The sequence below is a fragment of the Aplidium turbinatum genome, chromosome 4 (genome assembly GCF_918807975.1).
Source record: "Aplidium turbinatum chromosome 4, kaAplTurb1.1, whole genome shotgun sequence".
Taxonomy (NCBI): domain Eukaryota; kingdom Metazoa; phylum Chordata; class Ascidiacea; order Aplousobranchia; family Polyclinidae; genus Aplidium; species Aplidium turbinatum.
In genome coordinates, this window is record NC_137475.1 from 3,972,929 (window position 1) to 3,992,090 (window position 19,162).

At 38.2% G+C, this 19,162-nt stretch overlaps 1 protein-coding gene across 1 annotated transcript in view; it reads left to right on the plus strand.

Moving 5' to 3' along the window:
• Window positions 1-8,069: 8,069 nt before the first annotated feature.
• Window positions 8,070-19,162, plus strand: part of LOC145768394 (macrophage mannose receptor 1-like) — a 36,354-nt gene continuing 25,261 nt past the window's right edge. Inside the window, exons 1-8 of the mRNA XM_082579876.1 lie at window positions 8,070-8,103; window positions 9,451-9,563; window positions 10,685-10,813; window positions 11,531-11,626; window positions 12,449-12,537; window positions 13,386-13,492; window positions 16,871-17,061; window positions 17,367-17,535. Of these exons, the coding sequence (XP_082436002.1) occupies window positions 8,070-8,103; window positions 9,451-9,563; window positions 10,685-10,813; window positions 11,531-11,626; window positions 12,449-12,537; window positions 13,386-13,492; window positions 16,871-17,061; window positions 17,367-17,535 (928 nt within the window). The remainder of the gene's footprint in view (window positions 8,104-9,450; window positions 9,564-10,684; window positions 10,814-11,530; window positions 11,627-12,448; window positions 12,538-13,385; window positions 13,493-16,870; window positions 17,062-17,366; window positions 17,536-19,162) is intronic.

The window sequence follows — 19,162 nt, forward strand, 5'->3', positions numbered from 1 at the left end:
AAGATTCAAAACCAAATAAATCCAGCACAATTAATTTTTCAACAATAATCTTTACAGTTTAATTTATTTTAACAGCCAGTGCTTTTGAAAGGGCACTAATATGTATCTATGGCAACCAACGTAGTTAAAAAGGAGATAATTTTTGTTTAGAGTCGAACGCTTTACCACCGAAATATATGACGTCAACGTTAGATTACAACACGAATTATTACGTCATCATCACCCTAAGACTTGGTGTGCCATCAAGCACAAATTCTCAGCAGAGCTGCAGGTCAAGTAGCAAGTGAACCTAGTAGGAGTGAAAATATTTCCATGCTATTAGACGAGAGTTAGCTACATTCTAGCAAGTAATACACTACTTGGAAAACGTTTAAGTTTTAGTCACTAGATTGTAAAGCAAGCAGTTGCTTTTGTCACTATCGTGAGCTACGCGTGTCACAAGCACGGGATGAAGCAATTTAAACCAAAGATTTGATCTTCAATCCACAATCTTCTTAGAACTTAAATTAGATGACAGCATCTAGTAACAAGCATGGAGCGGTATGGTTAGACATGTCTTCAAAGAACACCTACGGCCTAGCCCTAGGCAGACAATAGCAGGCTATATGATTTCGGTTGTAGTTGCGTATTTTTAACATTGCCAAATTTCTGCCAGAGTTTCTTCCATTTCTGGCACAAACATAGGAATTTATCACATTTTTATGTTCAGTTGTTTGATAATATCAACGTTTTCTCTGACTTGCGCTCTGGCTTGTCTCAGCCAGCTAGACAGTCCTTCATTGTTTTGATTTTACCGAGCTCAGCTGCTCCCGTGATTTTTTACAACCTAATATCCGCCATTTTCAAGTTTCCGAGATAAACGACTTTTTGTGTTTAAAGCTGTCAAATTAACAAGGTAAAACACTCGAAGTTGACTTTTGGAAGGCTGGAGCGGACTAGCAAACAAAATTTTTATAAATAAAATTTAAGCCAGGTTTTTGTTTGTTTATTAAAATATGGCGTATATTTGGTTTTGCCAGATAACTAGTTATAAAAAATGTATTAGGTTTGTATGGTGAAACCTAATACTGTATAATCTCGATGTTGGCTTTATCCGCCTTATTGGCTTATAGCCTTATTTAATGTTATGCCTTTGTATGGTAAAACCTAACATAAGCTCGGTGTTAACTTTAACCTTATTGGTTTATTTAATGTTATGCTTTTGTATGGAAAAGCTTAATATAAACTAAATGTTGGCTTTGACCACACTATAATTTTGCATAGTAAAGCCTAATATAAGATTATTGGTTACTAAATTGCCTTGGCAGATTTTTTACTTCGACGTTTAGTGTGAGTAGGCTACAGTAGGCTACCCTGAAATAAGAAATTGTGGATTACTTTGCTCGTAGTAGATATAATAGAAGCATTAACATACAGTATAATTGAACCAAGTCGTTATGTTGATGCCTCCTTGATTTTTTAAGGAAATTTTTGCTACTTTCGGTGATATGTTGGTTTTAAATTACAGTCATAACATTTCAAGAAGATAATCAAATTTATTTGTCGACCGGATAATGGTGTTAAATAACCAAACTTCTAGTTAGGCCTGCAGGTAGAACCGCAAGGCGTCGTTACCATTTTAGTTATTCCATGGATAGTTTCTGCACGTTTTGTGAAGTTTTCCTTTTGCCGCTCCTTGTGCTATGTTGTCGATTACTGTAAATTCTGTTGCCGCTTTACTGTCGTGTTGCTCGCATTAGTCGTACATAAATAAACATTAGGTAAAAAGTATTGCAGTTTTGCAACTGAATGTGTACACTGTCTCCAAGGGATTTTACGCTTTTATTCAGAATACGGAAATTTTTAAGGAAAAGGATATGTTTGATAACAATAAGTTGTACCAGAAAAGAACTCTTGGCTGCAATGAATGCACGATTATGTTACCATGTCATTCATACTTCTTTAACTTATCATTATGAAACAACCACACAATCTCGATATGGATTAAAGGACAATTATAAAAGGCAAGACTTAAAAAAAAAAACTTCTTAAAAATCACACAGGTATGTTTATTCAGTGCTTGGTTGCATTTTTACTGCAACAGATTATCATAATTGTGCGGAAGTAACACGTATTGCGAAGGACGTTATCAAAGAACTTAAACACTGAGCTAACAGGGCCCGCCTCAAGATTACGCGGCCGGCTCAAGATCACGCGGCGCAAGTTCGACTCTCGGGGTGTGCGCTTGAGCAACGCATTTCAGGACTGTTTGTTTTATTATCTTTATCCTGCATTGCGAGAAAGCGGACTTGAGCGCTATGCATCGGTGTACGCCTTCCGACGTACACCTGACCCACGCTGCAGCCGACGGCAATGTCTGTTTCCGGTTGTCTACTCTATTTATGACTTAAATTTGGTACTACCCATTACTCGAAATCGATCACTGGGTAGAGGCAATTATCGTAAAGTTTCTTGCCCAGAGAAACAACAGCAAGTGCGGGTGGCTGGAGTCGAACACGCAGGCTCTCGACTGCGAGCCCAACGCGCTAACCACTCGGCCACTCCTGCCGACGACTGATTTCCATTGAGCTGCATCTAATGGATGGAATAATTCCCCGGCAACAACACTTCAACAATCCGAAAACTTCACTCTGCTAATCTCGGTAACCGGCCCTGCGTCATAAGCTTCTACAAGTATGCGAAACTACCAGGAATAATCAATCAAGGCTTTGTCAGTCCGAAGATAAAGATTCAAATTTAACCAACCAAACAAATTGTCAGGAAAGAACAAGAACGAACAATGCCAAGAAGATTGTTTTAAAGAAATGTCAGCTCTGGAGTTTTGTTGGGTCTCTATCTTTGACCAGGTCGACAACTGATTCTCGAGCTGGCAAACGTTGCCAAAAGGCAGCTTTTCTTGGCGACATGTGAGGCGTTAGACACTTTTCAATTTCTTCTTTCTTCCGTGTGTTAATTCCTCGTTCTGATTGGGAACAATCAGGAAAAAGGCTGACAGAGCCCCGACACTGATACTTTGATTAAATAAATTCAACTTCTTGGTAATTGACTTCGTCGAACTGATGGTTAAACAACAATTTTGTACATTCTCGCGAAACTTTCAATACTTTTATTGTAGAAAGCTTCGGCAAAACAGCTGACTTCATGTGGAGATCTTTGAAAGGAAAAATATCGGCCCTGGTTAAGGTAACAGTACGTATTCGTCTCGACGCCGTTTCAATCATTTCGATCAAGTCATTCCAATCATACAACGCCGGTACTCGTTTCATTTTCTTGCCAATAATTCCATGAACAGCGTCAGGCCTCATGAAAATATGGCCTCTTTCAAAATATTTTATTTCAACAGAATCTGGTCCACCAGGTGCGTTGACGCAAAGCCAAAGAGCCCTCAAGAGGGTCCAATTTTTATTCTGTGATGCACAGTTATCGCACCAAATTTTAAATGTTCTATAGCTTGACAAGACATTCATCACTTTACAATATGCCGAGGCAACGTCTGCGGCACACCATCCAGTTACTCCTTCGTGCCACATAATACAAATGTCGTGATGGCCTTTTAAATCACAAAAAGTTTCGTTGAATACTGTCAGCCGGCTGACAAAAAACTGGGACTTTATTTGCATTTTAGGCAGTAACATCACCCTTTGCATGTCTGCAGCAAGGCAGATGTGATCCGCCTCAACATTTGCTTCTTTATCTTGTTGGTAATGTTCTCTTGCGAGATAACTATTATTATTCAGGTGTTCCTTTGCATTGGTGCAACATTGGCAGTTCCCTTCATTTTCATGAGTGTGATGTTTGTAAGACTCACAAAGATCACATGTATCTTGCGATGGCCTGCTAAATTCTATATTCATGGAATGATAAATCTTTTGATACACGGAGTAGCTTACTTTTTTGTTATTAGGATTAGAATTGTAGTCATTCCACATATATCTCACCGATAGTTCCGGGTCCAAATATCTACGATTGGGTGAGTGATTTCTCTTGTAGTGTGAAACCTGTGGGTTAAAAGAGTTTACATGATTGATAATTTCTTGTATTTGTTCGTTGTTGCTTTTTCGGGGTCTTGTAGTGTGTGAAGGCGGAAAAGTACGATGTTTTGCTAGCCACTTGACATACTCTGTGACCATGCCATTTGTTCTCATTCCTAACGTACTCAAATAGAATGCTTTACACACAGTTACATTGCAGCTAGTACAGCCAACAGTGCATACGTCAAGGTTCTTGACTTCTGACTGCTTATCTTTCTCTGTCTTTTAGGCTTATTACAGTAATAGCTATAGTTTCATGCATGAACTTTCTTCTTCCGAAGAAGTCACAAGACCAAAAGTCCTTGCGAATGGCTTCTCTACGAGAATCGTCGAAGTGTTCTCGACACTTTCTGCGGCAGGTGCTCTTGCAAGGAGCCAGAAGTTTGTATTTTTGGAGGTTGTGCTTGAACCGTTCTGGCTGAGTTCTGCGGCGTTTTGATCTTGTGCTTTCATCGTGTGTTGAATCAGTTTGCTATGCAAGACTTTCTGCACACAAAACATACAGTTTAAGAATTTGGCAGCATACAGTATTACAGTATGCCTCTTAGCGCAGTATTATGATTGTACTGTATTTCTGCTCTTAGTTGATGGTTCACGTTACCGTATACTGTACATCTGTCGGGTTTCTAATAACTCAGAAAAGAAAACAAACCAAACGGGAGGCAAGATCAGCCTGCAGAAAGCCAAATAAAATTTTAACAACCAATTCACCTGGAAACCAAATGGCTACCCTGGTTCGAGCCTGGGGTACATTCTTCACTCAGCAGCAAGCATACTTACTAAACAATATTAGAATTACAGATAGTATACTTCATGTCTTCATCAGTAACCAACTCTAAAAAAATGTGAAGACGTAAGGCAGTATGAGTAAAATATTGAGAGCAAGTCTGCGTTATCATAATGAACAAAAACATGTCTACCTGTGGTGACATCGTCAGGCCTTTCTGTGGGAACGTTTTCTTGCAGCCAGTCAGACACTGTATTAGCGCGAACAGGTAAAAGAGCAAAGTCATCATCTACTGATTCCACGGTGTCAGAAAGAGACGGGCATGGCAAAAGCTCGTCACTGCTACAACTAGCCTACTCTTTGTGGTTGCTACTCTACGTTCAAGAAAAACATCAGTTCCTTCTGAAAAATAAAATGTACTGAGTTACATACCTAAGGTGCAGGTAGCCTACAATTGTAAATGCTTACCTACACGAGGCAAGACAACTTCAAATAAACATTGTTAGTAGGTTACCATAGTGAAGAGCAAAAAGAAAAATTTTAGTCCATTAAAACGTTTCATTGTCGCTGCACGACACTCACCACAAAGAACAGCTTTGTCAGTAGGCTACAACCTTCAGTTTCCATAAAAGAAAACTCAGTGGAAGTGACAAATTCACAACTTTGCAGTATAGTCATAACTTTTACAGAGGTATTCATAAGCTCCTTTCTCAAAAATTAGAGTATGTTAACAAGCTACATCAAGCATACCTCCATCTCTTTGTCTTTTTCTGGAAAGCTCGACCATCATCTTACCACGTGATATAGCCATTACAAAATTCAATTAGTAATTTACCCTATTTAATCTCTGTAATTAAAAAATTAAATTACTTAGCTTTGTATAGGCAAGGCCGTAAGGGCAAAGGACAGTTTATATGATACTGAGTAATGGCCTGGACAATTCTTATCACTGCTCACTCCCATGCTTTAGCTTGGTAATATTCAAAATAAGACTTAGTGTTTTCCAAGCTTTCTGGGTCACAAATCCGAGGCAAAAACTGTTTGAAGCCTATGGTGTGTGGAACCAAGATAAAAATTACACCGACATGCTAACAAAAAATAAATAGAACAGCAAACCAAACTTCAATACGGCTCAGGTAAATCAAATTTTGTAGGAAACAGTTTTAATTTTCTTTTAGAAACCAAAACCTGTCCTTTTAGTTTAGTCCAGAGAGTTCGATTTGAAAAAGCCTACACAGAAAAAATGAAGTGAAGCAGGTGTGTATAGAGCCTAAGCGTAGGCTACCGGTAGGCCTACTTAACATAGCAAGAGTCAACAATACAAGCCTAAATCAAACCTTAAGTAAGGTTTTGAATTTCTCCCAGAACTGTGTATCATTTCGTCACTGTAATCTGTAGATAACTTTGCTGATATCAGAGAAGCCTGCTAGGTTAAAGGCTATCGCCGATTTAAAATCAGTTGCTGGTAGCCTACTTAATTACCATGCATTTATTTAAGGCTACCCTACTACATTGGCTACACAGCATCTGGTTTAGTTAATTAAAAATGACCAAACACACTGGGTAGCGTACTCCCAGGCCTCTGCTTTAAAATCTTAATACAGTAAACTTATACGAGCTAAGCTATTTAGTGTAGGCTACCGCAAAGTCAACTAAGCCATCAGTTCACCAGTACCGGTAGGCTACGAAAAGTCAAACTGTTCGGCGAGACGTAGCCTAAATGATACGGCATTTAATGAAAAGCTAGTGTGCTCGGACGAACATTTTTAAGCTGCATAATTAAGCTTACCTAGTGGGGCCTAGTGCTTAACAACATTTTAAGCCAATCTACTTTATCGAATGCTTTTAAATCCGCTTCACGCAACTCTAAGAGATGTAAGATATGAAGTAGCCTGGGCTACTCTGCTGAAATTTTGCCGGTCACGTGACAATTTCCTGTTACTTGATTGGATAGACGAATATGTTAGGTTTTAGAAAATTATTCTTGCACAGATTGGAACATGTTAGGTTTTACGCACCAATTATCTCGTAAACGATACTACATTGGAGCACATTTTTTTGTCAGGAGATGCATGAAGTCTTTAAACGTAGAAAAATGCAAAAAAGTCATTTTTGACAAAATGGCGGATATTAGGTCTACCAAAATCACGGGAGAGTGCAGTGGCCAATTTTTTTGGTCTTCATTGCTCGTTGGTCTAGATTCGATTCCAGGTTAGGTAACATCCAAGACTTCAAAACGGCAGCGATTATGTTTATGCTTGCATAATGCTGTGATAAGTCGGATGTTACTGTAGTAACTTCGTCAATATAATGCAAAATTAAAAAAGACTGATTAACGTCTTGTAGCCTACTTCTGTTAGATGAGGATTTGATTCTTGGTCGGGTCATAGGCCTGCTGAAGAATCAATAAGACTCTACTGTGTTCTTTCTTATTTAAAGTCACTGCATAATTTGTATTGGACTAGTCGCTGAAAAAATTAGACTTCAAAACCAAGCATGAATGAAACCATACCATTTTTATTTTTGTTTAAGTAAGATAAATACAAATACGCTTCTGCAAGAACAAAGCAGAAGTGTTTAGCGTTGGTGGCAGAACACGTTGCTATTGAATGTTTTAGAAAGATTTCTACGCAAACCAACATTTTTTAACACTACAAGATGTAAAAGTTGATTTCACCATTTAGCGCCAACAGTTTGTTTAGAAGCGACAAGCAGAACAAAAACAACCTCTTCTATAACAAATGGATTGTCCACAGAACCACCGTTAAAATAATTAAAGCACAGACTGTAGGCCTACAAACTCAACACAATGGGCAACTGACTATTAACACTAGCAGCGAAAAAAATGGCACCATTACGACAAGAGGCAGGCATCAAAAGACGTCTTCATAAAATAGCAAAAAAACTTACCCCCTCCCCATTTCCGCAAAATGTCCGCACTGTGTCATCTCCTCCTTCCTCCTCCTCATTTTTACGAGTTTACATTGAATAAAGTGAACATGTTCATGTTCGGAATATTTACAGTATTCTGTGTTAGCTTGTTGCAAACGTGGTCGTAGCAGACAACGAATGACATTTTTATATAATTTTCAACAAAATAAATCAACCAACCAAAAACTCTTTGGGATAGCCTACTGCACGACACAGGGAAAGATGAAAAAAAAACTACGAACTGAGCAGTGAGCATCTAGTTCATCAAAGGCGGCATTGATTATATCATACTGTGACACACGGTAGTGACACACAGCTTTTCATTTAAAAAGCTGCCGCTTATTAAAGTTTTTAATAAAAAATCAGACCCGCAATAAACAATGACCCAAGGAACACTGCTTTCAACCTGGAAAGGTAAATGAAAACCCGGAAGCTGTTTTAATTATATTGGCGTCAAAAACGGAGCATATGTAGCTACAATGTGATCGGTGTGAGTGTGATCATTTCAGCTTTCTTTTTTGGGCTTCAATAAATTCTAGCTCCTTCATTGTTATACCAGCTATTACTCAATAAGACATTCATGCACAAGAGACAATGGGAAAGAAGGTTATTGAACACAGCATTGTGGAAAGTATTATCATAAACAGGCTTGAATAGAATGTTGTCGTTTATAAACTCCGGGCAAAAACCCGGAAACTGTTTAAAAACTTACCTCGAATAAAGAGGATCAGATAAGCTTTCTCGGGTCTTTTTCTCTGCAATGAGCGTAAAGAGCCAGTAGTGAACTGTTAAATGAAGCTTATTTTAGAAATTAACAGTATTTTTTGCCGCTAATAAGGTTGTAATAACTGAGCTGTTTCGGAGCAGAATAATGTGTTCATAAAAATAAAATAAGTTGAAAAACTTCTTGTCTAGTTTGAAGAGAAAAACGCGATACGGTACTGCCCAAGCTACTAAATTAGGCGTTCCCAGTGGTGGCATTCAAGTAAGTTTGCCCCGTTAGCTCAGTTGATTAAGTATCCGACGTTGGGCACAAAAAGTAAGACCATGAGGCGCTGGTTCAACTCTCGGGATGTGCGCTTAAGCAACGCATTTCAGGACTGCTATCCATTCAGCGGCACATATTGGATGAAATAATTCCCCGGCAACAACACTTTAACAAACGAAAAACTTCGCTGTGTCAATCTCGGTAACCGGCCCTGCGTCAGTAGTTCAAAGCCTCCATAAGTATGCGAAACTGCCAGGAATAACCTATCTGAGGCTTTCTTACTTCGAGGACAAAGATTTAAATTTAAAAAATAAAATACGTTAACAACAGGTTCTCTCATCATCATTATTAGGCTTGCGCCATGACTCGAAATAGATGACGCATAGGCCAATATAAGCGTTTGACTGACGTTGGTTGTTGGAATAATGTTCTGCTTTAAAAGGTTTGAATAAGGTATTCATTGTAATTCGTCGTTCAAGCTAACTTGTTTTTCATTGCTGTGGCAAACACGGTGAAGTTATGACGCCAACACAAAGGTGGATAATCACCTTTACGGTTTTGTTCGTTGTTGGTGAGTGTTGGTCCATGCTTTTTTGACTTAGTTTATAAACTTATTTAATTTTAACGCCTTGCTTTTCAACATATTTTCTGGTGCCTCAGATTTGTTTAAGTAATTATAAAACAAAAGTCAAAGCCTTCACACATTTGTTCATCTTTTATTATTTTCATGTTCTTGTATTCTGCTACTAATCATATCGTTCGAATATCTTTAGGGTTAGAAACTCCGGACATGGTTGGCGCTGTCGTTTGTGACGTCATAAAAGGTTTCACCCTTCATGGATCACATTGCTTCAAATACGTCGATGAAGAAAAAACTTGGCATGCGGTAAGCCGAAAAACTCAAGTAGTTTAATGATTTTTATCCATAACTCAAATTTATTGTGAATTTTTATTGTCTTTTTCCTTCACGACCTGAACCGTCGCGTCGTCGACGTGTGGAGGCTTGCGTGCATTGATGATTCCTGTCAGGTGCGGTCAACACAGGGTTACCCATGTTAGAACGGCTGTGGATGAGATGCCAGACTAAACACGATCCAAACCCGATGCTATGAATTGTCTTTTGTGGGATATCGTAGCCAAATTACATCATACATTTGGATTCGGCCTGTTTGCTTACTAGTTGACCAATTACAAGTTCCATTAATGAAACCAAGCATTTTCGCTGTAGATAAAGTAGCCTATCATAGCTATTAAGAGCAAAAACTGACAAGAAACAGTTCTACGCCATTTCAGGTTATAGTGTCTCGTAGAACAATGGTTAGGCCATTAGTTACGTGTTTACATATTTTCATACAATATTTACGTATTTTCAACGTCAATTGTGGACAAGCAAAAAGTTTTAGTGACGTAAGCTCTAAGAAAGTGAGAAAGTATTAGGAAACAACCCAAATAACAAAATCGGTTATTTTTACATAATTTTGTATAAATCAATGTAAAAAGAATGGATTTTGCTGTCTGGAAAAACAAAGCTTTTCAAAAACTATACGTTGGATCAACAAGATAAGATTTGACAACATGAGTCATTTAGCCCGTGCCCAAAAAGTAAACAAATAAAAATAAATTTCTTAAGGAAACAATCTTTTTAGAAGCTTACTTATAGTTCTCTTTTATTTCTATCACAGCAGTGTCCAGTAATGTTGACAGAAAAGGGTTTAAAATTGTGCCTTTGGAGGCATTCCTTGCTTTCTTTCCGCTACAATTGCTTTCTTTTCTCATTGATATTTTTGTTGCTTTGACATGCTATTGCATAAACTAAAACTGCTCGCTTCTCCAAACCGCAATGAAACGCGTTGATTTGGCTAAATTTTTACGCATGGGATCTCGAGATACACATCAATGAAAATTGTGCACAAAAAAAAATTCATTAGGTATTTCAGCGCAAAACTAAAATTAACTGTTTTTTTGCTTAATAAAAAAATTAAATTCGTATTTTTTTTTTCTTTTCAGGCAAGCGATCATTGTATAAATCACTGGGGTTCTTATTTGGCGTCTGTTACCAAAGTTGAAGACCAAACCTACGTCAGAAAAACTATGAATCAAAACTCAGCTTCTTTGTGGATTGGATTGTCAGATACAGTGAGCTTGAACGGAACTAATCTAGGCCTATTTAGAAAGTTTTTGTTTACAGAAACTTTGCTGACAAATTGCTGCAATACCTACCGACAGCTCAATCATATTGTCGTCATCAAGCTAGTTTTAATTGTTGAATGAACAGCAAAACATGAAGCAATTCGGAGATTGTTTTGTGTGCAGATTTAAAAAAAGTGACACAGATGGAAAAAAAAAGACACAAAAAAAACAGTCCAGGTTAGATTAACAAAACGGACAACTCATATCCTGCCCCCCCCCCTATCAGATAGACTCATTGCCATCTTAGAACCAACTGTTAATTCAAAGCAAATATCTTCATTTTTGGTGCGTAGCCAATATCATGAAGATTTTGTCGTATGATATGAAGTACTGAGACTTCGCTCAGTAGATAAAGATGTTGATTATTTGACCGAGCGGACAGAAAGGCACGAAAGTCATTTTAGTGCCCACATTCAGTTTAGTTATTTGGTGACTTGCCAAAACACATATTCTCTCGATATGTACCGCACCCACTGCACTTTGAGCGTCGTGCTAAGCTCTAATCTTTCTCCACTGGATTAAGCTTCCCACACTGAAGAGTATGAGAAAACTAAAATTTTCTACGTCATCAATGGAAAAAATGAATAGTTATTTTTTGTTTTTGCACGAGAGAACTGTTTGGAGTGTTTGATTTTTGTTTTTTAGCGCACAATTTCTTTGTAGTTATTAGTTTGCACCATGATAGTGTGGCGACAGCGCCAGTTCGATGCTCGAAAGTGCTTGTTCGACACAGCTCAAGAGAATGGAGCCAGGTCTTTGGTAAGGCTTATAAAAGCCTTAAGGCTCCTTTATCTTTCCGTCCACTTATTCTTAATCTTCAACTACCGGATGTCAGCTTTGATGTCGCCTGCATAGCCGAGTGGTTAGAGCCTTGCAACGGCAATCGAAAGGGCGCCGGTTCGACACCGCTCAAGAATGTGCGGCCGTGTTTTTGGAAAGACACTTAAAGACATGCCTGAAGGTGGACACGAAGATTGGCTTCCTGGCCTTTCCATCCACTTAATCTAAATCTTCAACCACCAGTAAAGGATACGACAAACAAAAATTCCTGGATTCGACTGAGGGTGAAGAGCTGTTATTTTTGATTGATTAACCCTTTAATGCCCGGACTACTTTCAACCAACAGAATTTTTTTTTGTTTTTTAGTGACATTTGTGACCCAATAAATCCATTTTTATCAAAATTTTTATTTTTTGTGTTTTAAATAAAAAATTAAAAAATGTTGCCAAATGGCTACATTTGGCATACAGAATGCACAAATATGAAAATTCTTAGATACAAATTTCCTGCAAATTCGATTGTTGAAGGTCAAAAACCGAAGAAGAAATGTTATATGCATTTTACAAAGAGTAACCAGAAACCATCAAGAAGACAAAAAAACGTAAAGACAAGACCTTTAAAACAATGCAAAACAAAACAGAGCATGTTTTTTTGTTATATCTGAGACACCCCGCTGCAACTATCAAGGCAGTAACATGCAGTGTTGCAGTTAATGGTTCAGGGTATTGCAAACCTCTCGGTATTCAGTAAATAATATTTTTGCGCTTTCCTTTGATTGAGAGTTTTCTTTTACTTTGACAGATCAAAGAAGGTATTTTTAAATGGACCAACCAACATGATGATATGCCATACACGTCGTGGGCCTTCGACCAGCATCAACTTAATGTAACGTAAGTCAAGTGAATCTTTTTACTTCGATAGCGCCATTTGGTTTGGCTTTGAATTTTTATCTTCAGACTGACTAAGCCTCTGATAGGTTATTCCTAGCAGTTTCGCATGCTAGCAAAGGGTATGAACCACTGACGGATAGTCGGCCACGGAGATTAATAAAGTGATTCCGATAGTTGTTGAAATGTTGTTGCCGGGAAAATAATCAATCGACTAGATGTCGCTAAATGGAAGGCAGTCCTTGAAATGCGTTGTTCAAGCGCACACCCCTAGAGCCGAACCAGCGCCGCCTGATCTTGAGTCTGGTGCCCACTGAGGTACCGGGGCATTTCGCAGTCAATAAAACTTTTTGAACAATTCGTTAAGCAGTAAGGTAAATCATGTTAAATTTAGAATGGTAATAATAACAATGTTATGGGTTTTTTTTCGCTTTCCAACAGCTAAGCTCCCTTAGCGACAGGGTTCATTTTTAATTTTATATCTGGTGATGACGTCACATTATTACCCAACATTCTCACTGCGTTATACAAGATAGAACACACAATCAGTACCGTTTTTTAAAGTCTTCGGTATGCCCCGACCTGGAATCGATCTCGGCAACAGAGCCGGAAGCGAATCCACTCGGCCATTGAGCTGGTAATTAGAATGGTAGGCGGGCATCTGGTCAGCCATCAGCCCGTAGCATCACAGTCATAGGCCCACACGAGCGTGTGCTGAGACAAGCACATTACTTCATATCGAGTTTTACGACAAAAAAAATGCAAATTTTGCCGGTTTGGTGCTGTTCACTAGAGAGGAGTAACGTTTGCTGCGGTTTGCATCATAGAAAGCTAATTCATATCTTTTTTAGGACTCCTGGAGACATGTGTGTGGTTGCTGATGTTGACGTTTACGGAAATTGGGTGGCTAGAAACTGTAAAGAAAAACATAAATTTGTATGCAAGAAAGACAAATCAAGTGAGTATTTATCTTGATGAAAAGTGTAATTCATTCAAAGGAACATCTCATTGATAAGACCGTCATCTCTTAAACTTATCCTTTTAATAAATTATTAAATTTGGAATCAACTCCATCAGTCCATTCAGATAAGTTTACTTTAACTCAGTGGTCTCCAACCTGTAGGTCGCGACCCCAAGTGGGGTTGCGTTAACTATTCCTGGGGTCGCCATAACTCACCATATTCAATCTATTACCGTTTCAATTTACTGTATTACCAAAAAAAAGACTAATAATTTAAAAAAAAAAATTTTTGTTCTACTTCTAGTTCGCAACCTTTGCCTGTGTTTTGGACTCCTTGGAGTACAGCTTGCTACCTCGTAAACGCAATAGTTGCGACAAGTAGGACACAGATCAAAAGCATTGACGATGCTAGTTTAGACTAACTTTTTATTATTCAAGGTGACTGCTGAACGTGCGAATAGTTATTTATACAGGACTGGTGTAGTGTGCAGACATTTCACCGGCTGTTTACGGTTTTCTTTGCAGCTAGTTATGGTAATTTGTAGCTACAAAATATAGCTAAATAAATGGCAGCAAAATAAGACCAGAAAAAGATCATATTACGAGGCTTTTTTAAAGCTTGGTTTCACTGAATTCAATGGCAAACCAAACCAAAGTGATCTGTCTTAAAATTCTAGCAAAAGAATCTATGAAATTAACGTCATTTAAAAAAAATAATCCAGGCTGCGTGGATAAACCATTTGAGTTTTTTTAACGTAAATTGCAATCTCTTGCATCACAAGCAAGTGTGATGAAAGCATTTATTGCAGTAAATAAAGCTGCTGTTTATTCTTCGTATGTCGCCTCTTATCAGATTGCAAAGCAAAAGAAAGCCCATACAGTTGGAGAAAAATTGCTGCTGCCGCAGTAACGAAGGAAGTTGTGAAAATCATGATTGGAGAAAAAGAGTGCAAACAAAACATTTAGTTTGGAATACTTTCGTACATTTCTCTGTAGGCCTAATTGTGCGTACTTACTCATATTGTTTAGTTCAGCTTTATTCGAAATATTTTTCTCCGTATTGGAAAACAAAATGGGGTCGCATGTAAATGCTGATTTCATTTTAATTTAAATTGGGGTCGCTTCTTAAAAAGGTTGGGGACCACTGCTTTATCTACTGGCGACTATCAGGGTTTAAAAAGAGTTGAACGGTACAAAACGAGAACTATTGGTTGGCTGGCTTTAAATCTTTATCCTCGGACTGACAAAACCTTGATAGGTTATTTCTGGTAGTTTCGCATACTTGTAGAGGCTCTTGACGCAGGGCCGGTTACCGAGATTGGCAGAGTGAAGTTTTTTGATTGTTGAAGTGTTGTTACCGGGGAATTATTCCATTCATAAGGTGCCGCTGAATGGAGAGCTCCTGAGAATGCGTTGCTCAAGTGCTCAAGCGCACACCCCGAGAGTCGAGCCAGCGCCGCGTGATCTTGAGCCGGGCGCGTAACCACTGAGCTAACGGGGTGCCCGAAAGGACAAAAATGTGTTCAAGAACAAGACAAAAGTTCAAGACAAGACAAGGTGTTCAAGACAAAAATTGGCACAGTGACAAAATCTTCAGTTGCCCATATCTCTGTAACAATAAAATTTAAAAAAAATCTGAGTGTAGTTGAATTCGCATTAGAGATTTTGAGTACCTGCAAGTTAAATTTGCTAAAGTAGTACAAGTAGGCTGTATTATATATTGTTACCTATATAGTATGTATTAACTGCAGACAGTGCATTAGGTACACTGGGTGTGTCCACAGAGATGTATACCCCATTGTGACGTTTTCCCATTTGTGGAACCAAAGCTCTAAAAATGGTAGGCCTACTATACCGCCAAGTATTATATTATAAGTTGAGATATTTCCCCTACTTTATATATAGTAGACGAGGTTTCTGAACAACTGATTGATTCTTTGCTGGGAATTCAATCGCTACAAAACTCTATTAACGCAATATTTACAACAACACTTCAAAATTTTTTTATTGTTCACGTCTTTGATTACGAAACGCCACATTGTTCATGGGCTCTCTTAGACATAATCTCAAAGCTTTATTGAACAGGCTTGCATCAACTGCGAAGCTATTATGTTTTCAATTTTACCGTACTTGCTAGTGCTATAAACAACAAGCCAGGCTTACACAAGCGTTTTAGCTTACTTACAAAGTTGGTTATAGCTTCTAATATACTATAGCCTAAATTTACTTTTATTTACAACTTCTAATAACCCAAAAGTAAAATACATTAAGTCTGTTTTATAGGTTACCTGTTGACATTTATGGTATTGCATTTAACTTGCGCCATTGCTGTTCGTGCAGTTTGTAGCGCATGCCTTTATTTTTGCATTTCTTTATTTGCTCTAGTATGGACATTTTTGTTTGATACTAATTAATAATAATAATCATCCAGCAACTTGCTCTTGAAGAATGCATGGGAAGAAAACTAGGAATGGAGGAATGATGATGTTTAACTCAAGCGTTGTACACTTGGCTTACCGTATTCTATAATTGATGTATATTGTAAACAACTAAACATGCCGTCGATTGTCGAATTGCCCCTTGGACTGAAGCCCTTGATTTCTCTCACAATTATGAAAAGTACGGTGCTCTATTAAGAGAAATGCCTAAGGACCTTCTTAGGGCTATGGCTTGCTGAACTGAACTGTAAACAGAAAAGGACATCTAATCGTAATAATAACATTTTATTTTGTGTTTATTTTGGAAAATAGTTTACAGTACACTGCAAATCGCACAAGTAACACAACAAGTAGCTAGAAATAGCAAAGGGCCATGTAATCAGCGAGTAAAATGCTACCACTTATTTTGTCATGCCAGTGTCTTGCGAGACATAGCCGAGTGCTGTGGAGCGGTGTCGAACCATCGTCACTTCGGGTGTCGCGTATGAGTTCTCACCACTCGGCTACGGAGCAGATAATTCTATCAATCTTCATTTCTTCTTTCTCCTCGTCACAATTGAAGACCTGAGTTGAAGAATTGCTTGTTAAAATACGACTTTTGAATAAAGCAAGAGTTTGTTTAATCTTTCATTTAATCTTGTTTAATCTTTCATTTCTATACGAGCACCTGCCTATGTTATATACATCGTGTTTAAATCAAATTTTACGCTGGGATAGGCATCATACAGCAAATCTTTAGTGATAACTCAATTTCCACTAAAAGTGACTTAAGTAGTTCTACAACTCAGGTCTTCAATTGTATTTACTTGTAGCCTAACCCTTGTGATTGGTGAAACAATAAGTTTGTAACAATTAGTTAACATGTGTTGGTCATTATGAAGCATCAGTTTTCTTTTATTATCGGAAACTGAACACCCGAAACATATTTTCTGTGCAGCTCCGGCACCATGTGGTAGTGACTTGACTTGGATTGCTTATACCAGTATGCATAACAACGAGCGAAAATGCTTTCACTTTGCCGAAATTGGGACCACAAACTGGCAAAATGCTGAGATCGAATGTAATAAAAATGGAGGAACGCTAGTTTCCATTACCAACACCGACGAACAAGAATTTATTAGAAGTTGGGTGAGACACAATGTGACTGTATAGTTTCAACAATCACCTAATTTGAGAAAGTGTGTAGGTTAGCCACCACTCATAACATTAGAGTCACTTAAGGAAAACTAGCACATTTTTTTACATAGAGTTCTGTCTTTCATTGAACAAACATCGAAGAAAACTCAAAAAATTTGACTAAAAATCACCAATTTTCATTGACACTAGCCTATTTACAACCAAATAGCGTAAAATAAATTATTCAATATTGAACAAGTTGAACTGCAGCTGACTTCAGAAAATTCAACTCGTTATAAATTAGAAACATTTTTTAGTCTTCCAAGAAATCATTCAAGTACTTTTGGATTGGCATGTCCACAAAGGCAAGAAATGAGCCATATGTTTGGATTGACCAAACCCCGGCGACGTTTCAAAATTGGATGGATGGTAAACCCAGTGACTTTCCTGATCCACGACTATGTGTCAGTATGCAATCTTCCACAGGTACTGTAGGCCAAACGCACAGCGAGTAACCGTTTATACGTTGCTATATTCATCCAAAAGTGCTCGTTGTCTAGTCTCTAGTAGGCCTACATGGCCAAATGTCACATTTATAACAAAAGCTATAAAGCTTTGACCATCGATTGGTTCCAGCATTTCTTTAAGTTTTGTTGATTGTCATGTCAAACAATTAAACAATAGTAAGTTGAAAAGTAACGAAATTTTCTCAATTGCTTAGTGTTTTTGTGAAACCAAAATTGTCTGACATAATGATGGGTTGAGTTGCTAACTAATACATAAAGAGACAATTTGGCCTTTTTACACTGCTATAGGTGCCACGATAAATTTATTACCTCCGCGCTAGAGATGCAGCGAACCCAAAATTTTTATCCGCACACCGCACCGCAACTGACTCATCTATCCGCGCACCGCACCGCACACCGCAATTTATCTGGAACTTTGACACTGCACCGCACCGCACACCGCAAATTACAAAATTAAAAAAAAATATTTTAACGAGTTATTGTTTAGAAAGTCAATTGTAGGAAAAAGCATCCATGGCATATAACTGGTAACCTAGTACCAATACAGTTGTGCACTAATTGGCCAGGCTAACCAGATCATATTCTCTTATCAGCAATGCATCTAAGTTCTAAGACATAATACAAACTAAGACAAATAGAATGTTCCTGGATCCAGTATCAGGACTTTTGAACACTTTTTGTAAGCAATAATGCAATTATAATGCCAGTGGCTATATGAACTACACACACAAGAGTAAAACTTATAGCCTGAACTCACTGGGCTAACTGATATAGTAAATAATGCGGTAGTTGCGCTAGGCCTATAGCCTGGTAACTGAGCTTATCAGCTAGGCTACTAACCAAAAACATTCGTACAGCTTCCCTGACAAGCAAGCCCTAAAACCCTGTCAACTGCAAGCCATTTGCAATTTGCATTTGCATAGCTTTCCATCTTAGGGTTTCCGAAGGGAAAAATAACTGATCCGTGTTTCCAATTTAAATTTGAAGTTTCATAGCTGATTCTTGAAAAGTTGAAAGTTTACGTTTACGAAAGTTTAATTTCTTGAAAGTTTACGTTTACGAAAAATTAATTTCTTGAAAGTTTACGCGGCAAGCGGCGCGGCGCGGCTTTGTCATTTCAACCTTCCACGCGGCGCGGCGCGGCACGCGGCGAAAAAGTCAAAAGCGGCCGCGTACGCGGCGCGGCGCGGCGCGGCTTGCATCACTACTCCGCGCATCAACAAACCTCCCAAGCTTAAGAGAAGTTGGCAGATTTCTGTTGGTGTAGAGAAGGGGTGTATAAACCGTGGCCCGCGGGCAACTGAAACTTTTTGGCCGCGACAAATTCCAAATTTTTAATAATATGTGGCCAGCTAAACCATTCTTATTTATGTCTCAAAGTTTACAACGTTTAGTAGACATTATTTTTTGTTTAGCAACACCACAAGTTCAACCAGTGTGAAATTAGGCTAGCTAAGCTTAAGGTAGCTACGGTACTTCTAACACTATGCATGCTCATTGCTCAATATCGTTGATTAGATGAATAAAATGTGTTTGAGCAAGCAAAGCGAGTAAGAAAACTTTGCAAAGTGGAAAAAATACATAAA